At 40.4% G+C, this 17,665-nt stretch overlaps 3 protein-coding genes across 6 annotated transcripts in view; 2 read left to right on the plus strand and 1 right to left on the minus strand.

Annotated features, from left to right (window-relative positions):
- The window catches only part of sept2 (septin 2), a 9,493-nt gene extending 6,605 nt beyond the window's left edge, over positions 1–2,888 (plus strand). For all 3 annotated transcript variants that reach the window (XM_046051827.1, XM_046051829.1, XM_046051828.1), the window contains exons 11-13: positions 1,046–1,106; positions 1,427–1,523; positions 1,713–2,888. In XM_046051827.1, coding sequence (XP_045907783.1) covers positions 1,046–1,106; positions 1,427–1,513 — 148 coding nt within the window. In that variant the 3' untranslated portion in view covers positions 1,514–1,523; positions 1,713–2,888. The remainder of the gene's footprint in view (positions 1–1,045; positions 1,107–1,426; positions 1,524–1,712) is intronic.
- Positions 2,889–3,401: 513 nt separating this feature from the next.
- On the minus strand, positions 3,402–9,372 carry stk25b (serine/threonine kinase 25b). Of its 2 annotated transcripts, none has more exons than XM_046052848.1 (11): positions 8,958–9,372; positions 7,951–8,181; positions 7,760–7,816; positions 7,500–7,608; positions 6,650–6,807; positions 6,127–6,312; positions 5,566–5,711; positions 5,069–5,174; positions 4,922–4,993; positions 3,830–3,966; positions 3,402–3,640 (listed from the first exon to the last, which is right to left on the minus strand). In XM_046052848.1, the coding sequence occupies exons 1-11, from the start codon at positions 8,985–8,987 to the stop codon at positions 3,622–3,624; spliced, it is 1,251 nt and encodes a 416-aa protein (XP_045908804.1). In that variant the 5' UTR covers positions 8,988–9,372; the 3' UTR covers positions 3,402–3,621. The 2 variants fall into 2 exon arrangements, with proteins under 2 accessions (XP_045908804.1, XP_045908803.1); XM_046052847.1 differs by having other exon boundaries at positions 3,402–3,728; positions 8,958–9,371.
- Positions 9,373–10,698: 1,326 nt separating this feature from the next.
- The window catches only part of LOC123972571 (mitochondrial fission factor homolog A-like), an 11,370-nt gene continuing 4,403 nt past the window's right edge, over positions 10,699–17,665 (plus strand). Inside the window, 5 exon segments of the mRNA XM_046052100.1 lie at positions 10,699–10,841; positions 12,025–12,246; positions 12,813–12,991; positions 14,410–14,496; positions 17,626–17,627. Coding sequence (XP_045908056.1) covers positions 12,030–12,246; positions 12,813–12,991; positions 14,410–14,496; positions 17,626–17,627 — 485 coding nt within the window. The 5' untranslated portion in view covers positions 10,699–10,841; positions 12,025–12,029.

The following is a 17,665-nucleotide window of genomic DNA, read 5'->3' on the forward strand; positions in this document are numbered from 1 at the left end:
CCCCCCCCCCCCCCCCACACACACACCTCAAACAGCAAACCTCTGATTAATCACATATCAGTAGTGTTGAACAAAAACAGCACAGAAATGCCATAGTCAGGCACATGTGCACAACACACGCCACAGAGCTGAGTAGACAGAAGCTCAGTTAGTAGATTAAAATGTATATAATGGATCATGTACCTCTGGTTAATCTAATGTTGTTGAACTAGTATCCTTCTGTAGCAGAGTAGCTCTAACTCCTCATTTTGCATGTTAACTACATCAGTTAGGCCGTGGTAGAGAGGCAGAGCTGAATTTAATGCTGTAGGCCGCAGTGGGTTGTGGCTTTACATGGTTAGTTGGTAGCTAAATGGCATATTTAGTTTGAGTATCTGTAGTGGTTATAAACAGGATTACTGTGTGTGTCATTTAACATAGTGTGGATATATCATCGGTTGACACTCAATGTAGACCAAAACAATTCGTTTAGACTTTCTTTTAAAGCCAACCCAGGATAAGGGAGTGGTTTTACTGGCTTCACATTGCCTCACCACCTGTCCCATGATGGCTGTCTGGTCTTGATTTGTCCAATCCCATGAGTGGACTGTTGGAGGTATCGTTTTTGTCATTTGGGGGAGGTATCTCTGTTCCCCTGGCTCTCACACTTACTGCTTTTCTCTTGACTCTTATCGCTTTCATCACTGTGTAGTTATTTGTTGTAGATGCCCACCTTCTTCTGGCGTGCTGTTCTGTCTTTCTGCAGAAGAAAACTCTACTAACACACTGACCCCTTCTTCACTTTCTCATTGTGGCTTTTGTCAAGTTTGCCTAATACTACTTAAATTGGTACGCTGTGCACTCAGGCATGCACACATACACAAACTTCTTCACTGACTCGGTCCTTAAAATGCTTTCTACAAAGTGATTTTACATGTATAACTCCTCTGACCGTGCATTTAACTTATTAGTCAGTTTGCATACATGACATTCTGCAGAAATTAGAGACCGATTCTGTAGCATCACAGTAACATCAAAACTAACTATAGTTGTATCACCGATGCAGAAAAGGACCAGAGCCGGAGGAAATGGACAAGGATATGATCCTGCAGGAGAAGGAGGCTGAGGTGAGATATTTCAGACACTAGAATACGCTCATTAAAAATTAATAAATGTTTTATTAATTTTTAAACTGGTAAATGATTCAGTTTCATAGTTGGTTTCTGTTCAAGTAGTCAATGTATTGAGTTGTTTCTAGTCAATGATCTATAACCGGCAGACAGGTAATAATACATTTAGCTAGACCAAAGGATAAGGGACATAATCTATAAAAAAAATAAAGTTGACACCTACAACACTTCACAGTCTTAGCCGTCTAAGTGAATGTTGAATGTGCCTTTTTCTTGTCGTGTCCCTGTCATACATGTTGATGTTTGGCGTCGTACAGTTGAGACGAATGCAAGAGATGATTGCCAAGATGCAGGCCCAGATGCAGAAGCAGGGAGACGGAGAGGGAGAAGGCACCCATGCGTGAAAAGCATATGGTGGGAGTGAGATCCTTGGATACACTCAACAACACTCACTAATACAGACACCACATTATGTTTTCTGAACTTTATTTCCTGCATTTGTAACTTAAATACCTAAATGAGACGCTGGTCGTCTGTGAGGCCAGGCTGGATTTTAGTTGTATAATATGACGTGTAACTTCTTTCTTTTCTTCTCCACTGTAGGTGTTTCAGCCACTGCTCGAGTTTGACTAGAGAGACACGGATGGTAGCAGAGAAGGTGTAAAGGTGTCTGGTTATTGACTTGTATTGCTTGCCACTATTTTTATTCCAATCCTACATTGGATCTGGAGTCTTTTTTTTTATTTTTTTTATACATAAAGTATATCCAAACAGTGTTATGTTTATATATTTACACTTGGTTCTATTTTTTGTTTCATTTTATTGAACTTTTGCCAGTTACTCAAATGAAGTCACGTGACCCATCTTTTAAAATGGTGGCATATATCTTTAATACACACCAGGGATGTGCTGTTACTCAGTTTTTGTTTCCTTATTTCTTTTTTTGCAATTTAGAAAACCAAAGTTTTGCTGCTTGTGTTCAGTGCTTTTAGTCCTAAAACATCTCTCAAGGCACATGCTAACCTTCATTGGGAGAGTCAACTATGGCGACTGCTAGTAGAAAAAAAATTGCTTAGGTTATCAATTCTTTCTGTCATGAGAAAACATGATTTCATCTTGGTTAAGAAGTGACCACACAAGCCTCCCATTAAATAGGGATCACCCTGCTCAATGTTAATCACATTACCCTCCTCGTCTGCATGTAACTCAACTCTCTCTGGTAAAATTTCAGGTGAATTTTCCCTCTAGTGCTGTGTTGGGATCAGCGTCTCCCTTTCCTGTTTAAATCTTATACATTAGTGCAGTTCTCAGATCAGTGTCTTTAAGAATGACGATATTCAAGTGTTGTTAAGCTCCTTTTGAGTTTGATATGAATTAAATAAACTGTGACCCTCGACCTCTTACAGTCTTCCTGTTGACGTGACAAATGAAGGACTGACAAAATGAGGTGCGACGCCTCTGTTTGGTGCTTCTCAACTATGTGTCCTCTACACTGTAAATTGAAGTCATGTGCCAGGGAGCATTAACCGTTTTGTGTTTCACTGATGCAGTGAGATTTAAGAGGTATAAACTTTTACTTGTCCCAACTGCTGAGTACTTTGTGGTTTCCATGACCACAGAGATTTAAGCTGACCCCATGAGGTCAGTGTAGCCAACGTTTCCCTCACCAGCCAAGATGCGAGTTCTTGACATTCCTCTTTGTGCTGTTTTTATCCAATATTAAAGTACCAAATATTGTTTTTGATGCATATATTGTAATAAAAGTTTTATTAAACTTTATTAATCTCTTGTGCAATCACTATGCTATAATCAGTATGTCTAGTTAGACCCCGCTCTTGATCAGATGGTAGTATTAGTAGAGACTGAAGCTTCTCCACATACACAGCTGATGCTTTCTGCTCCCTTTGTGTATTTCAGTGAGATTAATTGCCTCTGACAAAACCACTATGAACCCGCCCTGACTAACAGGGCATCAGTAATTACAGTACACTGTGTGGAGAGGTTAATTACCCAAAACCGCAACCTTACATTCCTTTAACAACCAACAAAGGAAATTAACATAATTAGACATGTTCAACTGACATAAATAAGTATGATTGTACATTTTTGTATATTCCATAAATATTAATATGAATTATGTAGACATGTATGCTGACATGACATACCACAATAAACTTGTGGAAATGTAGAAACTGTAATGCATCCCTTCATCTTGTCTTGTGGTTGCAAACTATCTGAATATACTATTCGTGCCAGCGATGGAACATTATAGTAACACTACAGACAATGGGACATTTTCCATAGACTTTATTATAGTTTTTTTCTTCTCAATCTAACAGGTATACACAACGCTCTAATTGTCATGGCTTTTTTGTCTTAAATACTCTCCGCTCTTAAAGAAAAACTGTAAAAATATTTAATTATAACTAATTAAAAGATCTCTTGGGGTACAGGACTGGGAAGGGTGCAAAGATACAAGGTGTAGCAGGGAGGGGGGTGTCTTCTGTGGTCTTTATCTGAGGCGTTTGGGTCTGGGAGACAGAAAAGGGGGCAGGGTTAAGTTACAACCAGCTGGGATTTCACCGCGAAGACGGGGTGGTGTTACCATTTAAAGAAAACCTGAAAGAACGAAATGAAATCGATTAATTTAAATAAATCAATGTTTTCTGGTGCATAATAGGCATCCCAGCTGACAATTGTGATCATGGTTGGTATGTCACCTGCACACTCTCTCCATCATGTGTGTGACAAGGCGGTCGGAGATGCCCGGACAGGACTCCTCGGCCAGGTTGAAGGCGTTTTCCAGCTCCTCAATGGCTCCTACGCCTCCACCACTTGCCCGCCGCTTCTCCTTCAACTGATGGTGGACAAAAATGGAATGCAGAGAATTTTGTATGTTGTGCACTGGGAAGCTTCAACCAAACAATGTGACTGCTCAAAACCTAATTTCAACAGTTTCTAATGTTATAATAAGCAGAGATTAGTCATGTGTGGTTGGTTCTTGCATTTATCGACAGAGCAAAATGTTTTCCTGCTCTTTTCTGTGTTATTGTTACTAATATAGTATACTTTAAAAAATAGAGTATGTATAATAACTGTATAGATGTTATGATTCACTTTTATACCTTCTTACTGGGATAGTAGGTACAACAGTAAAGCAAGAAATGAGCCATATCATAATGACATGGTTTTGCATAAACTGAACCAATTTCCTGAAGTAAGATTAGTAACTCTGCAATTAAATAAAGGCTAAATTAGTGACAAAGCCCACCAATCAGACATGTAGCGACAGGAGCAACCCTCTCAATAAATTCGATAAAATCAGTTTCCAAGGCCGCTTTCACGTGTACAAAGAAAACGCAGTGCAGACTACATCGCTTCGACTTGCATTATTGTCCATACAATGAATGTACCTGGAAGTCAGGCTGGCCATTTATGTTGGTCTGTTTTGCTCCTCAAAATCCACAAAATGATGCTTTTGGTGATCCATTTCATATGAGCACCCTCAAGTCAGTGCTATGTGCACATACTGTCACTTACACAGACTCAAACAGATGTTTAAAAAAATTAACTATTCTAGATTAAAGCATGCTCTTGGTTTAATTTTTAATGTGTTCAGGAAACTGTCCCCTCTTGTTTTTAGAGGTGGCAAATTTATAAAACCTTATTTAAATGGACATATTAGTTTGAGCTCCAATAAAATTTAGGAAAGCCTATGCACATTTTTTGTCTGTTTGCCCTCTCTCTAAAATCATTAGAATTACAATGAAATTTAAAGTGATATAATCCCCATCCCCAACAGTTCGGCCTACCTCTCTGAAGATGGGTGTTACCAAAGCTGACAAGCATTGTGATTTGGGTTGCCTTTTCACAGAATCTCCTGACTGGGAAGAGAAAAAAAGGGTATTAAGAAAAAGCTAAAAGTAAAATTGGACTCTGTGTGCTGCTGTTAGTCTCACCTCTGAATCTGTGTGTGTGTAGCCCTTCTGTAACTTGTTCATAGAGTTGGGTCTGACCGTGGGAAATGTCCACATGGGACACTGGTCCACATCACCATCAGCATCCCTGAAGTAGAGGTGGAGAGAGAAGGAAGGAGAAAAAAGAGGAGAGAAAGAGATATTTTAAAATGTCAGAAGCAAAAACATGATCCAGCTTTCATATAATGAATCAATTACCTAATTTTAGTCAAAGTTTCTATTGAGGACAATTTAAAAATGCATGGATATACATGTGTGTGTACATGTGTATGTCCATATGCTCAGTCCTGATATTTGGCAATCATGGAATTTGTCACAAGCTTATACAGCTGACAGAAAATTTTAAATAGTCGACACAAAAAGGTTCTCTAGTCAATTACCTTGAAATTCTCTAACAGATCAGTTTAGTATCATTAAGTTAACAAAGAAGCTGTGAGTAGATCATTCAGAAAGCATATGAATCTGTTCTTGACACTCACATATCTGAGTCATCAGAGCTAGATTCCTCCCCGTGCCCCTCAGACTTCCAGCGGCGGTAGCGGTCAATCAGCTCTGTCAGATAGGCTGTCTTCTTGGTGTAACGTGTGATGAACTTGTGCTTCAGGAGTTCTTTGGCTGTTGGCCTCTGTGTGGACATGTTAGAAAGACAGAAGTGGCAAAACGATTAACATTCAGCGGCAGCATCATCGTGGCCTCTGAGGCTGAAAGACGAATCACACAGCTTGGATTAGTTGTACAGTTATAACATGCTTGAAGAAGCATCAAGAAGTCCACCATCACATTGCTTAGACTGAACAAGAATGTGATTTAGATTGGGTTTGAATATTTGAGAAGGTACAGCAAAAATTTTAATTCCTGTTAAGGACAAGTTATGTTAATCCAATCTCAAAAGTATTTGGTAGGATAAAAAGTCTTATACTCAGCAGCAGCGCCAACCTGGAATTATTAATTTTCTGATCTTGTTGAGCCCAAACAAACACGTCTGATCCCATTTTAGTTTTGCTACAACGCTTGCAGATGGATGCAGGTGTATTACTTACAAAACGAGGGTCTTTATTTAGACAAGCCTCCACAAACTCTTTGAAGGGCTTGCTGTAAGGTCCCTCAAGCGTGGGTGGAGTGTTTTTCGGGATGAGGAAAAGGACCCTCATGGGGTGTAGGTCAGAGTTGGGGGGCTCCCCTTTAGCCAACTCAATGGCAGTGATTCCCAGGGACCAAATATCAGCCTAAAGAGGAGAGTGACGTGTGTAAGTCAGGTGTGTTAACTTCACAAACAGACAATGGAAACTGCGGAAGGAATTAAAATATAGTTCCCCAACCAAAGTGAAGTGGATCAAATCATTCTTCTCATGCTGAAAATGTCATGTAGCGTCTACTTATCAGTGCATCCACCAATAACAAAGCATTATCTCTTCATAGGTTCGGTTCAAGGTACCAAAGGGAAACATCTTTTCACCCCAAAGTGAGAAAAAAAAAACAACAAGCAAACAAACCTTAAGACAGCGTTCACTCAAAGCAGTAACACAGGCTGTCTCTTGTCCAGTCCACAGACTCTGGCCTCACCTTGAAGTCGTAGGCTGACTGTTTGATGACCTCTGGAGCCATCCAGAAAGGGGTGCCAACAAATGTGTTCCTCTTAATCTGGGTATCTGTCAGCTGTCCTGCCACCCCAAAATCTGCCAGCTTCACGTCGCCCTGCTCCGACAAGAGCACATTGGCAGCTAGGAGAAAGAGACGGGAGTCAAAATACAAGAACGAGTAATACAAGTAGTGCGAAAAACATGGCTTCAATAAGCATGAATGTCTCATTTTTAGATCATAATGAGTAATGAAGTGTTGCAGCACATTATTTAGACACTTCTCTTGGCGAACACTAACAGCTTCAGACATCGGGGGATAAATAATTGACTACAAAGACAGAATCTATGTGGATAATCAACACAATCTTCTTTATTATTTTCCATCTTTGTTGACTTGAACATAAAAACATTAGCTCCACACACAGATATAAATTTAACACCTTCAGTATGTTGAGTGAGATTTCGTGCTCACAGAGGGTGTTAATAAATGTATGCAGCTTGGTGTTATATTTTAATGTGTAGACTTATTCTGTCTAGCATCTGGTGAAGACAGGATATGCATGTTGTTACTCTGCAGCTCCCACATAATTGCTCAATAGTCAACAGTGTCTTGCTCAGTGCAGCATTTACTTGCTGAGAGGAAGCTTGAATCAAAGCATTTAAACATTAATGGATTGTCTCTCTACTCAATACACCACACTGCTGCAAATTAACTCTAAATTCTGAGTATGATATCTGGATTTGTATCAGGACAACACTATAAAATTATTAAATTGATATCTATGAGATGATAAATGAAAAAGAGGTTCTTCTTCAATGCATGCAGATATTACCTTTGATATCTCTGTGTATTTTCCTTTCAGAGTGCAGATACTCCAGCCCCTTCAGTATTTCCCTCAGTATAGTAGCAATGTAAGTCTCTTCAAGAGGCCCTGGACGGAGCTAGGAAGGGGAACAAACAGATCAGAAAAAAAGTGGAAGTTGGGAGAGAGGAGATCAGGCCATCAAGTTTTGCTTCTCAAGTACAAAAAGTGACACTTTGTAAGATTTGTATAAAACTTTGTAAGCTGTATAAAATTATAAACCTTCTTACCAGATCCAGAGCAGATCCTCCACCTAAATACTCCATGATAATCCACAGCTTGGTCCCCTGAGAGGAAAAAAAATTCTTGATGAAAGATGTTTAAAGTTCAGGATTTAAAAATACTGCTTTGCCTGTGTGGTGTTGTATGGCCGTGTCTCTAAACATCTCCGTGTTGGAAATAACCTGTGTTATCCTCTCACCTTCAGGTATGATCCATAATACTTGGTAACAAACGGGCTATCACACTGGCTCAGCACTGTGATCTCCTGTTGAATGTCTTCGATCTCATCCTCTGCTTCCTCAAGATCTATAATTTTAATTGCAACCACCTCCTTCGTGCGATTGTTGATGCCTTTGTAGACCTCTCCGAAGGAACCCTTCCCAATCCGCTCCTGCTTGGTGAAGTACTCCTCGGGGTCCAACCGGGTATTCTGATCCAGGAACAGCAAAGAAAGCACTGAAGTATTGAATATATGTTGTGATGACTGTGCTTAGAGGTTTATTTGTGTGTGTATATATAAGTGACTGTGACTGTCTTTTGCCAAGCACTTGAACAGCAACTTGTGTGACGACTTGTTTTACATGTGTATGCTTTTTTAAAATAAAAGGTTAATTAGAAGTGACAGTAGGCGTTACATCTATTTGTTGTCCTTTATAATACTGTTCTCGTGCACTGCTTAAACATAAAAAGATGATGGATGATTAACCTTACTTATCTGTGTCAAGACCCATCTCTTCGGTCAAGGCCCACAGGATTACCTAGACTATAGATCGAACTCTGTGCCAAGAAGTAATTTGTGATGCATGACACTTTAAAGTTTTGTGGTTTTCTCTCTCCATAACAGCAGGAAATGAGTGATGATTTGACTGAGAAGGAGGCCCATAAATAAGTAGTTAAATTTAAAACAGGTTAGCGTTTACAGTGTCTGACAAGTACAGTTTTAAAAAAAAAAAATATTGCTGTATAATTTAAGATATTTAGAGCTTCTAATTACATCTCTGTGTCAGCTTGTTTGCTCCTTTACCTGTCTTTCTCCTGATGGCAGTGGCAATTTATATATGTATAAATTCCTATATTTGTGTATATATATTTATGGTTTAGACCCCCCACCCACCTATTCATGGAAAGCCTGGCAGTCATGGGGGTTCGCCTTGTCTTGGACAAGAAGAAGGGAGGTGACAGTTAGTGAAAAGAGGATTTCTGTACCTGGTTTTGCATGTCTCGAAGGTGTGCCATCCCCTCTGCAGGCTGCACGGGACAGGGAAAGCCACGGCTCCCTCTTTTCGAAGTTATCAAATGGTCCCTTCGGGTTTTTACTCCTTCTTGGCTGTCTAGGAAGCTAACTCGGTCGCTAGCCAACTAGATAAACACCCAATCTGCTGGCTTTAACGGGGCTGTCACTCCGCGCTCTGTTTTCGGCCTCCAAGTCCAACGGAGGACTGAAGAGCCCGGCGAGACAACAAGCTATTGACGGAGAGACTCCATTTATGTCGGCGGTGAAGAACAAGAAGGAAAAAAATGCTCCTTCCGTGTATTAATATTTAATTCATTTCAAGGAACGTCTACCCTGTTGTTCATCTGAAGCTTGAGGAGGACAAAATAATGGCCCAGGCGGAGGACGCATGCGTATTGGTTTCGAAGCAGGAGGAATTGTGGGAGTTGTATTCCTAAACCCTGTTAAACTACTCAATTGAGATAGCTTCCGATTAAGGGGAAAGTTGAGGGAAACTTCAGGTCCAGATCAAAAACCACCATGGCTAGAGCTGTCACATCTAGACAAGAATGTCCCAGAGAGGCTAAGGATTTTTTTTCGTATCATATGTCATATAACATGTGTCAACGTCTAAGTTTTAAGGACCTTTTAATATCTGTTAATACATATTTTATACAGTCTATGGTGCCAACATATGGTGATTATTTCTGAACAAATTTGTGTTCAACCTATAAAATTGTGCATACATGGTGTTTAATTGATTTAAAGTAAGAGTAAGTGGCAGCCCTGAGACCAAGTTGTATTTCAGCAGACAGCTATTGGTTGGATTTTGTGCTCTGAACAACATATGATTTTGGTATGTCTTTATCAGCCCTGTAAACAAGCCACAATAACATTGATTGAAGCACAGCGGGTATTGTCAATTGCTGGCATGCAGGAAATGCTGTTACTGTTCATCTTATTCTCTGCAGTTACACATGTTTCTACCTTTTGCATATTTGTCACACCATAATAATGGAAACAGACAATCAAACATTTATAATTATGAAAGTGAATTTACAGTAAGCCTACTTTTACTGGTGCTAATGAAGCATGCCCACGTGTGTTACCATTTCCTTAGTGACCCTTTCTCTTAGTGAAGTCAGACTTTTTAAAATGTATTTATAGAAATAGAACAAAATACCATTTGGTTAAAAATAGATTTTTGAAAACGTAAGTTACAAAATTTAGCTATTTGCCATTAGACTGATTACAATGGTTAAAATTAATCAGGGTTATTGCCAGGTACATTTTCACATAGGAGGAATTTGCCTTGGTATATTTTAACAGTACACATAAATATAGAAATGTAAATATAAAAAAGTAAAGAGATCAAAAATGTGCAACTATACAAATAGCCAGCAATAATACCAACACAATAATTAACAATGAATGTGCATTAAAGTATGAGACAATATGAGCAGTAAAGAATTAGTGCAATTCACACTTAGTTAATATTCAGTTAATAAACAGACCAGTTAACTTCTGTGTTAATGGGAAACTAATCTAAATAATGTGTTATTTTGTATTACTTACACTAGATAAATAAACACTGTACGTGAGTAAACTAACTTGAGTATGATAATTGTGTGCGCTCGTTTTCTGAGGTGGGTGCCGCCACCTGCTGGTGCGGCTCGGTTAGACTGCCGGTGTAGCAGAGACGCTCCGCCCTGGCGGGCACACTAGGCATGGTACTACTAACGAATACACACCACACTAGCTTGAAGAGGTGTGTATTTCGGTTTCACTCGTCGTCCGGTCCAGTTGATTCTGTTAATATTAAAACGACACATTTGACACATGACATCTTAAACTCCTCCTGTGCTAAAACCATAACGGTGAGTATCGATTAAAGCTGAATCCCCGTGAAGCAGTAGATCTTTCTGATTAGCCAGCTTGTTACTGCAGACAGTCGGCGGTGGTCACTGCTTAGCTAACGTGTTGTGATTAAGATAACATCAGCTTGCTAGACAGAACATACTGCTAACATTAGCTACATATTAGCTAAGGTTACATAGGAGACATGGCGTCTTATGTGGTTTTTCATTCAGTGACATTGAAGCCATGTGTCAACAACAGCTACACCGCATGTCAGCGTTATGTAATGCCGTGCAACACAACGTGAAATGTTACTTCTAATACAGTGTTAATTAGCTTTGGCTGATACACACCATACCCTCCACCTTCGGGCTTAAAAATGTTTGTTCCTGTAGTTACAGGACAACCCCTTTTACACGGGCCAGAGAGCATGTTTTATTTAGTAGTACTCTAAGCCACTGAGCCAATTAGCAAGGGTTTAAATTCACCATATTTGTCATTTTAAATTAGGAATAATTATACTGCACTCAACTATAATCAGAAAACCAGGATGGCATTGCAGACAGGGTGCTGACATTCACATGAGGGAGATGACAAACACCCACAGTTACGAGTAGGACCGGGCAATAAAATTATAAAAATCATCGCAATATAATTTTCCTCACTAACAGTAACAAGTGTTCAATGAATGTTTGATTAAATTCATTTGAATCACGAATGAATCAGCACTTTTCTATAAAGATATTTATTTTATTGAGGAAAAAGGTCTGAAAAAAGATTTTACTCATGTATATGTGTTGAAAGAAGATTCTATCGTAATTGAGTTGTACCTCAAATTTGTGAAGCAATCAAGTGTTTGTCATGTTCTGACCATAAATAATAGTTTAACCACTGTTAAACATCTGGTTTCTTCAACTTTCACTCAGGAGCAAAATCACTGTCAGCGTTTAAACTTGAAAGAAATAATGATGTGACATTTATTGGGATTCTTATCGATATTGAATTATATGAATATTTCTTATCGTGACAACATTTTTGGCCATATTGCCCAGCCCTAGTTATGAGTTTAGATTATTTCACATTTGACACATGCCTCTATGAAAGAGCCATCAATGAAGTGCATCTTAAATGTCTGCATTCAAACTCAGACTGTTTAGTATTTGTAAGTGTTTTTCCATTTCCTCCTGTATGATGTGCCTACAGGCTGGATGAGTGGACCAACTTTCACCTCCCCCTCTGCTGAGGTGGCTGAGATGAACCGCATCCATTATGAGCTGGAATACACAGAGGGCATCAGCCAGCGCATGCGAATCCCTGAGACCCTCAAGGTGGCCTCGGAGAAGCAAACAGGGTCTCTGCCACTTCAGCAACCCCTACCCATACACACAACTCTAATGCAGGTGCCAGAGAGGATCGTCGTAGCAGGTGAGGACAGCAGACAGGGCTTCAGTAAAAGGGTTCATGGCAAAAAATACCACGCACATACACAAAACTGTGCATGGAAACCTGAAATTCAGGTCAACAAACTGTTTACATGTTTTATTTATAAAGCACATTTAAAAACAACCAATGTTGACCAAACAACAATCTGATAACCAAGGGAAGTTTATTCTAAAGTCTCAGGGCCACCACTGAAAAGGCACGATCACCCTTTGATTTCAGATAAGACTGTGTAATGGCTAAAAGGGACTGGTTTGATGATCTCAGGGATCTGGAAGAGTGATAAAACATTTGGAGATCAGAAATAAAGATGGAGCCAGTCCTTGTAATGCCTTAAAAACAATTAACAAAATCGACTCTATATTTGAAGAGCAACTAATTCTGGGGAGATATGGTCCCTCTTCCTTGTACCAGTCAACAATCTAGCAGCTGCATTCTGATGAGTGACAGATGCCAGAGTATAAGGAATTGCAGTAATCTATTTGAGAGGACCTTGTGACCTCCTACAACCATTTTTATTTAACTGTCTCCCCTCCTCAATTTCACCACAGGCAATGATGGGGACCCTCTATATTCTCGCCCCCGAGACTTGGACCTGATTCAGTCCGTCCCTCCTGTGGACCTTCTGAACATGAAGGCCCCCCCGCGTGTCCTCACCCTTACAGAACAGCCGCTGGACTCTCTTGAAACTGAACAAACTGCCGCCTCACAGAGCAATCCCAGCCAGTCGGTAAGGGTCAAATCAAGGTTTTCATTCTTTCCATCCATCCATTGTCAACCGCTTATCCTGCGTACAGGAGCCAATCCCAGCTGACATCGGGCACAAGGCAGGGTACACCCTGGACCACACATAGACGAACAACCACTCACGCTCACACTCACACCTAAGGACAATTTAGGGTCACCAATCAACCTAGTCCACATGTTTTTGGATGGTGGGAGGAAGCCGGAGTACCCGGAGAGAACCCACCCAGACACGGGGAGAGCATGCAAACTCCACACAGAAAGGCCAGGGAAACTGGGGTTTGAACCCACGACCTTCTTGCTGTGAGGCGACAGTGCTAACCGCTGCAGTGCTAACTCTCTTTTTATTTATCATTACGATGAATCGAATGTCTTTAGTTTACTTACCTTGACACTGATCCCAGTAGTGGTGCACTATTACACTATCCTGTGCATTAGAACATGATAGAAAGGGTGCTACCTGGGAGTTAACACACTGTCAGAAATGTGCATGTGCGTCCACAGTAATACTTTTAAAATCTGTAAGTTTGATGATGAAAATACTGTGTGAAGTTAGACTACAAAGATGATGATTTGAACCAATATGGAAATTTTAGGTAGAAATTTTGATCAAAACATTTCCAAATCGGCGTTTTCATAAGCACCACAGACGTGTCCGTAAACAAGATTCACCTACTCTAGTTCAGTTGTTCATGGCCAGTGATGATGTGCGCCTCCTCCCTCCCCTGATGCTGAACAAGTTTGGCTTCTTTTCAGTTCTTGACCCCTTTTCTTTGTGGTACATCAACTATGAATACAATTAACTGCAGCAAAAGCCTGGGATTGTAGCTAAAAGAGGAGTGATAGCTCATTCCTACAATCAGACTCCTTCCGTTGGATATTGAAGCTGCTAAAGCTTGAAACAAGGAAGAAAGACTATTGGGGGATTAAATGATACATTGGCTGCAGTGGTACCAACAGAAGAAACCAAAGCCATTATTTATCTGCGGCACATTTTAACATCGGTGGTTGTAGTAAGGTAACTTACTAATGGAGATTGCTCATGCTTGTCATGTGATTTGCGGTTCTTAAAGTAAAGCAGAAATGAAAACAAGAGAACAAAATTCAAAACTTGAGCCCCTCCTGGAGAAATTCAGATATAGAAAGTTCCAGATTACATAACCTTATTGCTGTTAACAGCACACACTTCAATAACAGGTGGCCAAAATCAGCGTTACTTGTTCCAGTCTGTTATGCTGGACTTATTGTGGCTGTACTCAATCTAATAATCATGTGTTGTCAGTGAAAACTAGCCTCAAATGGAGTGAAAAATAAATAAATATTTAGGTTTTAGAAGTATATGTTTTTAACCTATCATTTTTAATGGGACCTTGACACTATTTTAAATCTTTGTATCACTCATAGGCACACTTTCCTGCTCGGTCTCGAAGGGAACGTAGTGCGAGTGAGAACATATCTGGCCGCCACAGCGGTCAGATCGGCAGAGGTGATGTAAGGTAAGGACACATCCACTGTCAGAATCAGCTGTATTGGCCAAGTCTGTGTGAAGGAATTTGACTCAAGTAGGCTGAACCATATGCAAACAAATCTATAATTTGATTCACGATTTTAGTAGGAATGGTAATTTTTGCATTTCATTTTCACTGAAAAAAAAAAAGATGATGATGGGATTTTTGCTGGGGTCTGTACCAAACGAGCATGTTCGCTGACATTTATAATGATATGTTGTGACATGTTTTACCTTCATCAAAAAATTGCAGCTCCTGCAATTTGGACATTGCACTTGGCCCTGTTGCAATTTCAATAATATGTAATTTATTACTTAGCCTTAGTTCCAAGAACAATTTACAGAACAATCGAAATATGCAGGGCTAAAAGCAAGGACAACAAAGCTGACCAAACATAGGTAAAAGTTGACATAGAACTTTTATGTGCAGTATCTCACAAAAGTGAGTACACCCCTCACATTATTGTAAATATTTCATTATATCTTTTCATGTGACAACACTGAAGAAATGACATTGCTACAATGTAAAGTAGTGAGTGTACAGATTGCATAACTGTGTAAATTTGCTGTCCCCTCAAAATAACACATCACACAGCCATTAATGTCGAAGCCGCTGGAAACAAAAGTGAGTAAACCCCTAAGTGAAAATGTCCAAATTGGGCCAAGTATGTCAATATTTTGTGTGGCCACCATTATTTTCCAGCACTGCCTTAACCCTCTTGGGCATGGAGTTCATCAGAGCTTCACAGGTTGCCACTGGAGTCATCTTCCACTCCTCCATGGTGACATCACGGAGCTGGTGAATGTTAGAGACCTTGCGCTCCTCAAACTTCCGTTTGAACATGCCCCACAGATGCTCAGTAGGGTTTAGGTCCGGAGACATGCTTGGCCAGTCCATCACCGTTACCCTCAGCTTCTTTAGCAAGGCAGTGGTCGTCTTGGAAGTGTGTTTGGGGTCATTATCATGTTGGAACACTGCCCTGCGGCCTATTCTCCGAAGGGAGGGGATCATGCCCTGCTTCAGTATGTTGCAGTTCATGTTGGCATTCATGGTTCCTTCAGTGAACTGAAGTTTTGAGTTCGTGAAAAGCGCTATACAAATTCAATTTATTATTATTATTATTATTATTATTATTATTATTCCCAGCAGTACTCATGCATCCCTAGACCATGACACTCCCACCAGCATGCTTGACTGTAGGCAAGACACACTTGTCTTTGTACTCCTCACCTAGTTGCCGCCATACACGCTTGACACTATCTGAACCAAATAAGTTTTTCTTGGTCTCATCAGACTACAGGACATGGTTCCAGTTATCTATGTCCTTAGTCTGCTTGTCTTCAGCAAAGTGTTTGCGAGCTTTCTTGTGCATCCTGTTTAGAAGAGGCTTCCTTCTGGGACGACAGCCATGCAGACCAATTTGATGCAGTGTGCGGCGTATGGTCTGAGCACTGTCAGGCTGAACCACCACCTCTTCAACCTCTGCAGCAACGCTGGTAGCACTCATACGTCTGTTTCCCAAAGACAACTTCTGGATATGACGCTGAGCACGTGCACTCAACTTCTTTGGTCGTCCATGACGAGGCCTGTTCTGAGTGGAATCTGTCATGTTGAACCGCTGTATGGGCTTGGCCATTCTGCTGCAGCTCTGTTTCAGGGTTTTTGCAATCTTCTTATAGCCTAGGCCAGAGTGTTCTTTGTCATGAGGTGCCTTGTTGAACTTCCACTGACCACTAGGAGGTAGTGTGTGAGCGATAACACCAAATTTAACACGCCTACTCACCATTCACACCTGAGACATTGTTAACACTAACAAGTCACATGACACCGGGGGAGGAAAATGGCTAATTGGGCCCAATTTGGACATTTTCACTTAGGGGTGTACTCACTTTTGTCGCCAGCGGTTTAGACATGAATGGCTGTGTGATGTTATTTTGAGGGGACAGCAAATTTACACTGTTATACAAGCTGTACACTCACTACTTTACTTTGTAGCAAAGTGTCATTTCTTCAGTGTTGTCACATGAAAATTTAATCAAATATTTACAAAAATGTGAAGGGTGTACTCACTTTTGTGAGATACTGTAAATAATTGTAGCAGGGCTCAACAACAACGATTGCCTGATTGCCCAGGGCAAGTAAAATGCCATGTCGAGCTAGTAAATCTAGCCACCCATTCGCCTTGCATATGCGCAGTACTGATGGGCAGCGGATAAAGACAAAATTTATGAGTTGAAGCACAAGCGAGAATTTCAGTTATCTCAAATTTAAACATTAACTTTTGTGTTATTTGATAACTGCTAGTAAATAAAACAATTTGTACTGGGGCAAGTAAAAATTGACGTTGATCCCAGTATAGGTGAAAAATTAAGTGCCTATATAAACACTTTATAGTTGAAATACCTGTTACAACACCGCTTGACTGCTGTTGCCTTAACATTCTGAATTTGTTATCTCTTATTCTTATTTCTCTTGGTTTGTTTAAAAAAATATCTTATTTCTTTACTGTTTCTCCCCACTTACCTCTTGGCCAGTGTAACCCCTTCCCCTTCTGCCCTACCAGTCCGCTTGTGTCCCCCCCTCTGTTCCCCTGAGGATGCAAACATCAACCTGTTCACCGCTGCAGGGCTCCTGTCTTATATCCAGTCAACAACGCGGCGGGCTTACCAGCAGGTCCTGGAAGTGCTGGACGACAGCCATCGCAGGTGATTGTATTCACTGTATTTACAAAGTTCCTCAACAAACAACTGGTCCTGGTGGAAGAAAACTTACGAAATTTCATAGAAAAGAAAGAAACCTTTCTCACAGCAGTGTAACCTTTTTTTTAGAAAAGCTCCTGAGGTGAAGAGCTATAATGGAGAAGAAAGTTATGGAGTGTGGAGTTTCTAAATCAAAAGGAGATAGCAGCTGTGAGACATCAAAACAGGAGAAAAATGTCTGGACGTAGTAAAGTAATGCGCGTGAAAATTGTGCTGGGGTGATCTATTTTACAGAAAGTCACATTATAAAGCCATTAATGTTGTTTCCCAGCTTCAACCTCCATCATCCCCGCTGTGAACATAATGAGGCCGTGGTCCGTGTGGAGCCGGGACGTGTTTTGTAGTTGATACAGTTGTTGGTAAAGAAGGGATGATTGGTTGTTTTGACTCGAG

This window comes from Micropterus dolomieu, linkage group LG06 (assembly GCF_021292245.1).
Source record: "Micropterus dolomieu isolate WLL.071019.BEF.003 ecotype Adirondacks linkage group LG06, ASM2129224v1, whole genome shotgun sequence".
NCBI classification, from domain to species: Eukaryota; Metazoa; Chordata; class Actinopteri; order Centrarchiformes; family Centrarchidae; genus Micropterus; species Micropterus dolomieu.

Excerpts from the sequence above, each read along its gene's own strand:
- stk25b (XM_046052847.1), bottom strand. The coding sequence starts at position 8,987 with ATGGCACACCTTCGAGACATGCAAAACCAG. Across the intron at positions 3,967-4,921 it reads TAACACCCATCTTCAGAGAG|TTGAAGGAGAAGCGGCGGGC; the intron begins GTAGGCCGAACT and ends GTCCACCATCAG. Across the intron at positions 3,729-3,829 it reads ATGATGGAGAGAGTGTGCAG|GTTTTCTTTAAATGGTAACA; the intron begins GTGACATACCAA and ends TCGTTCTTTCAG.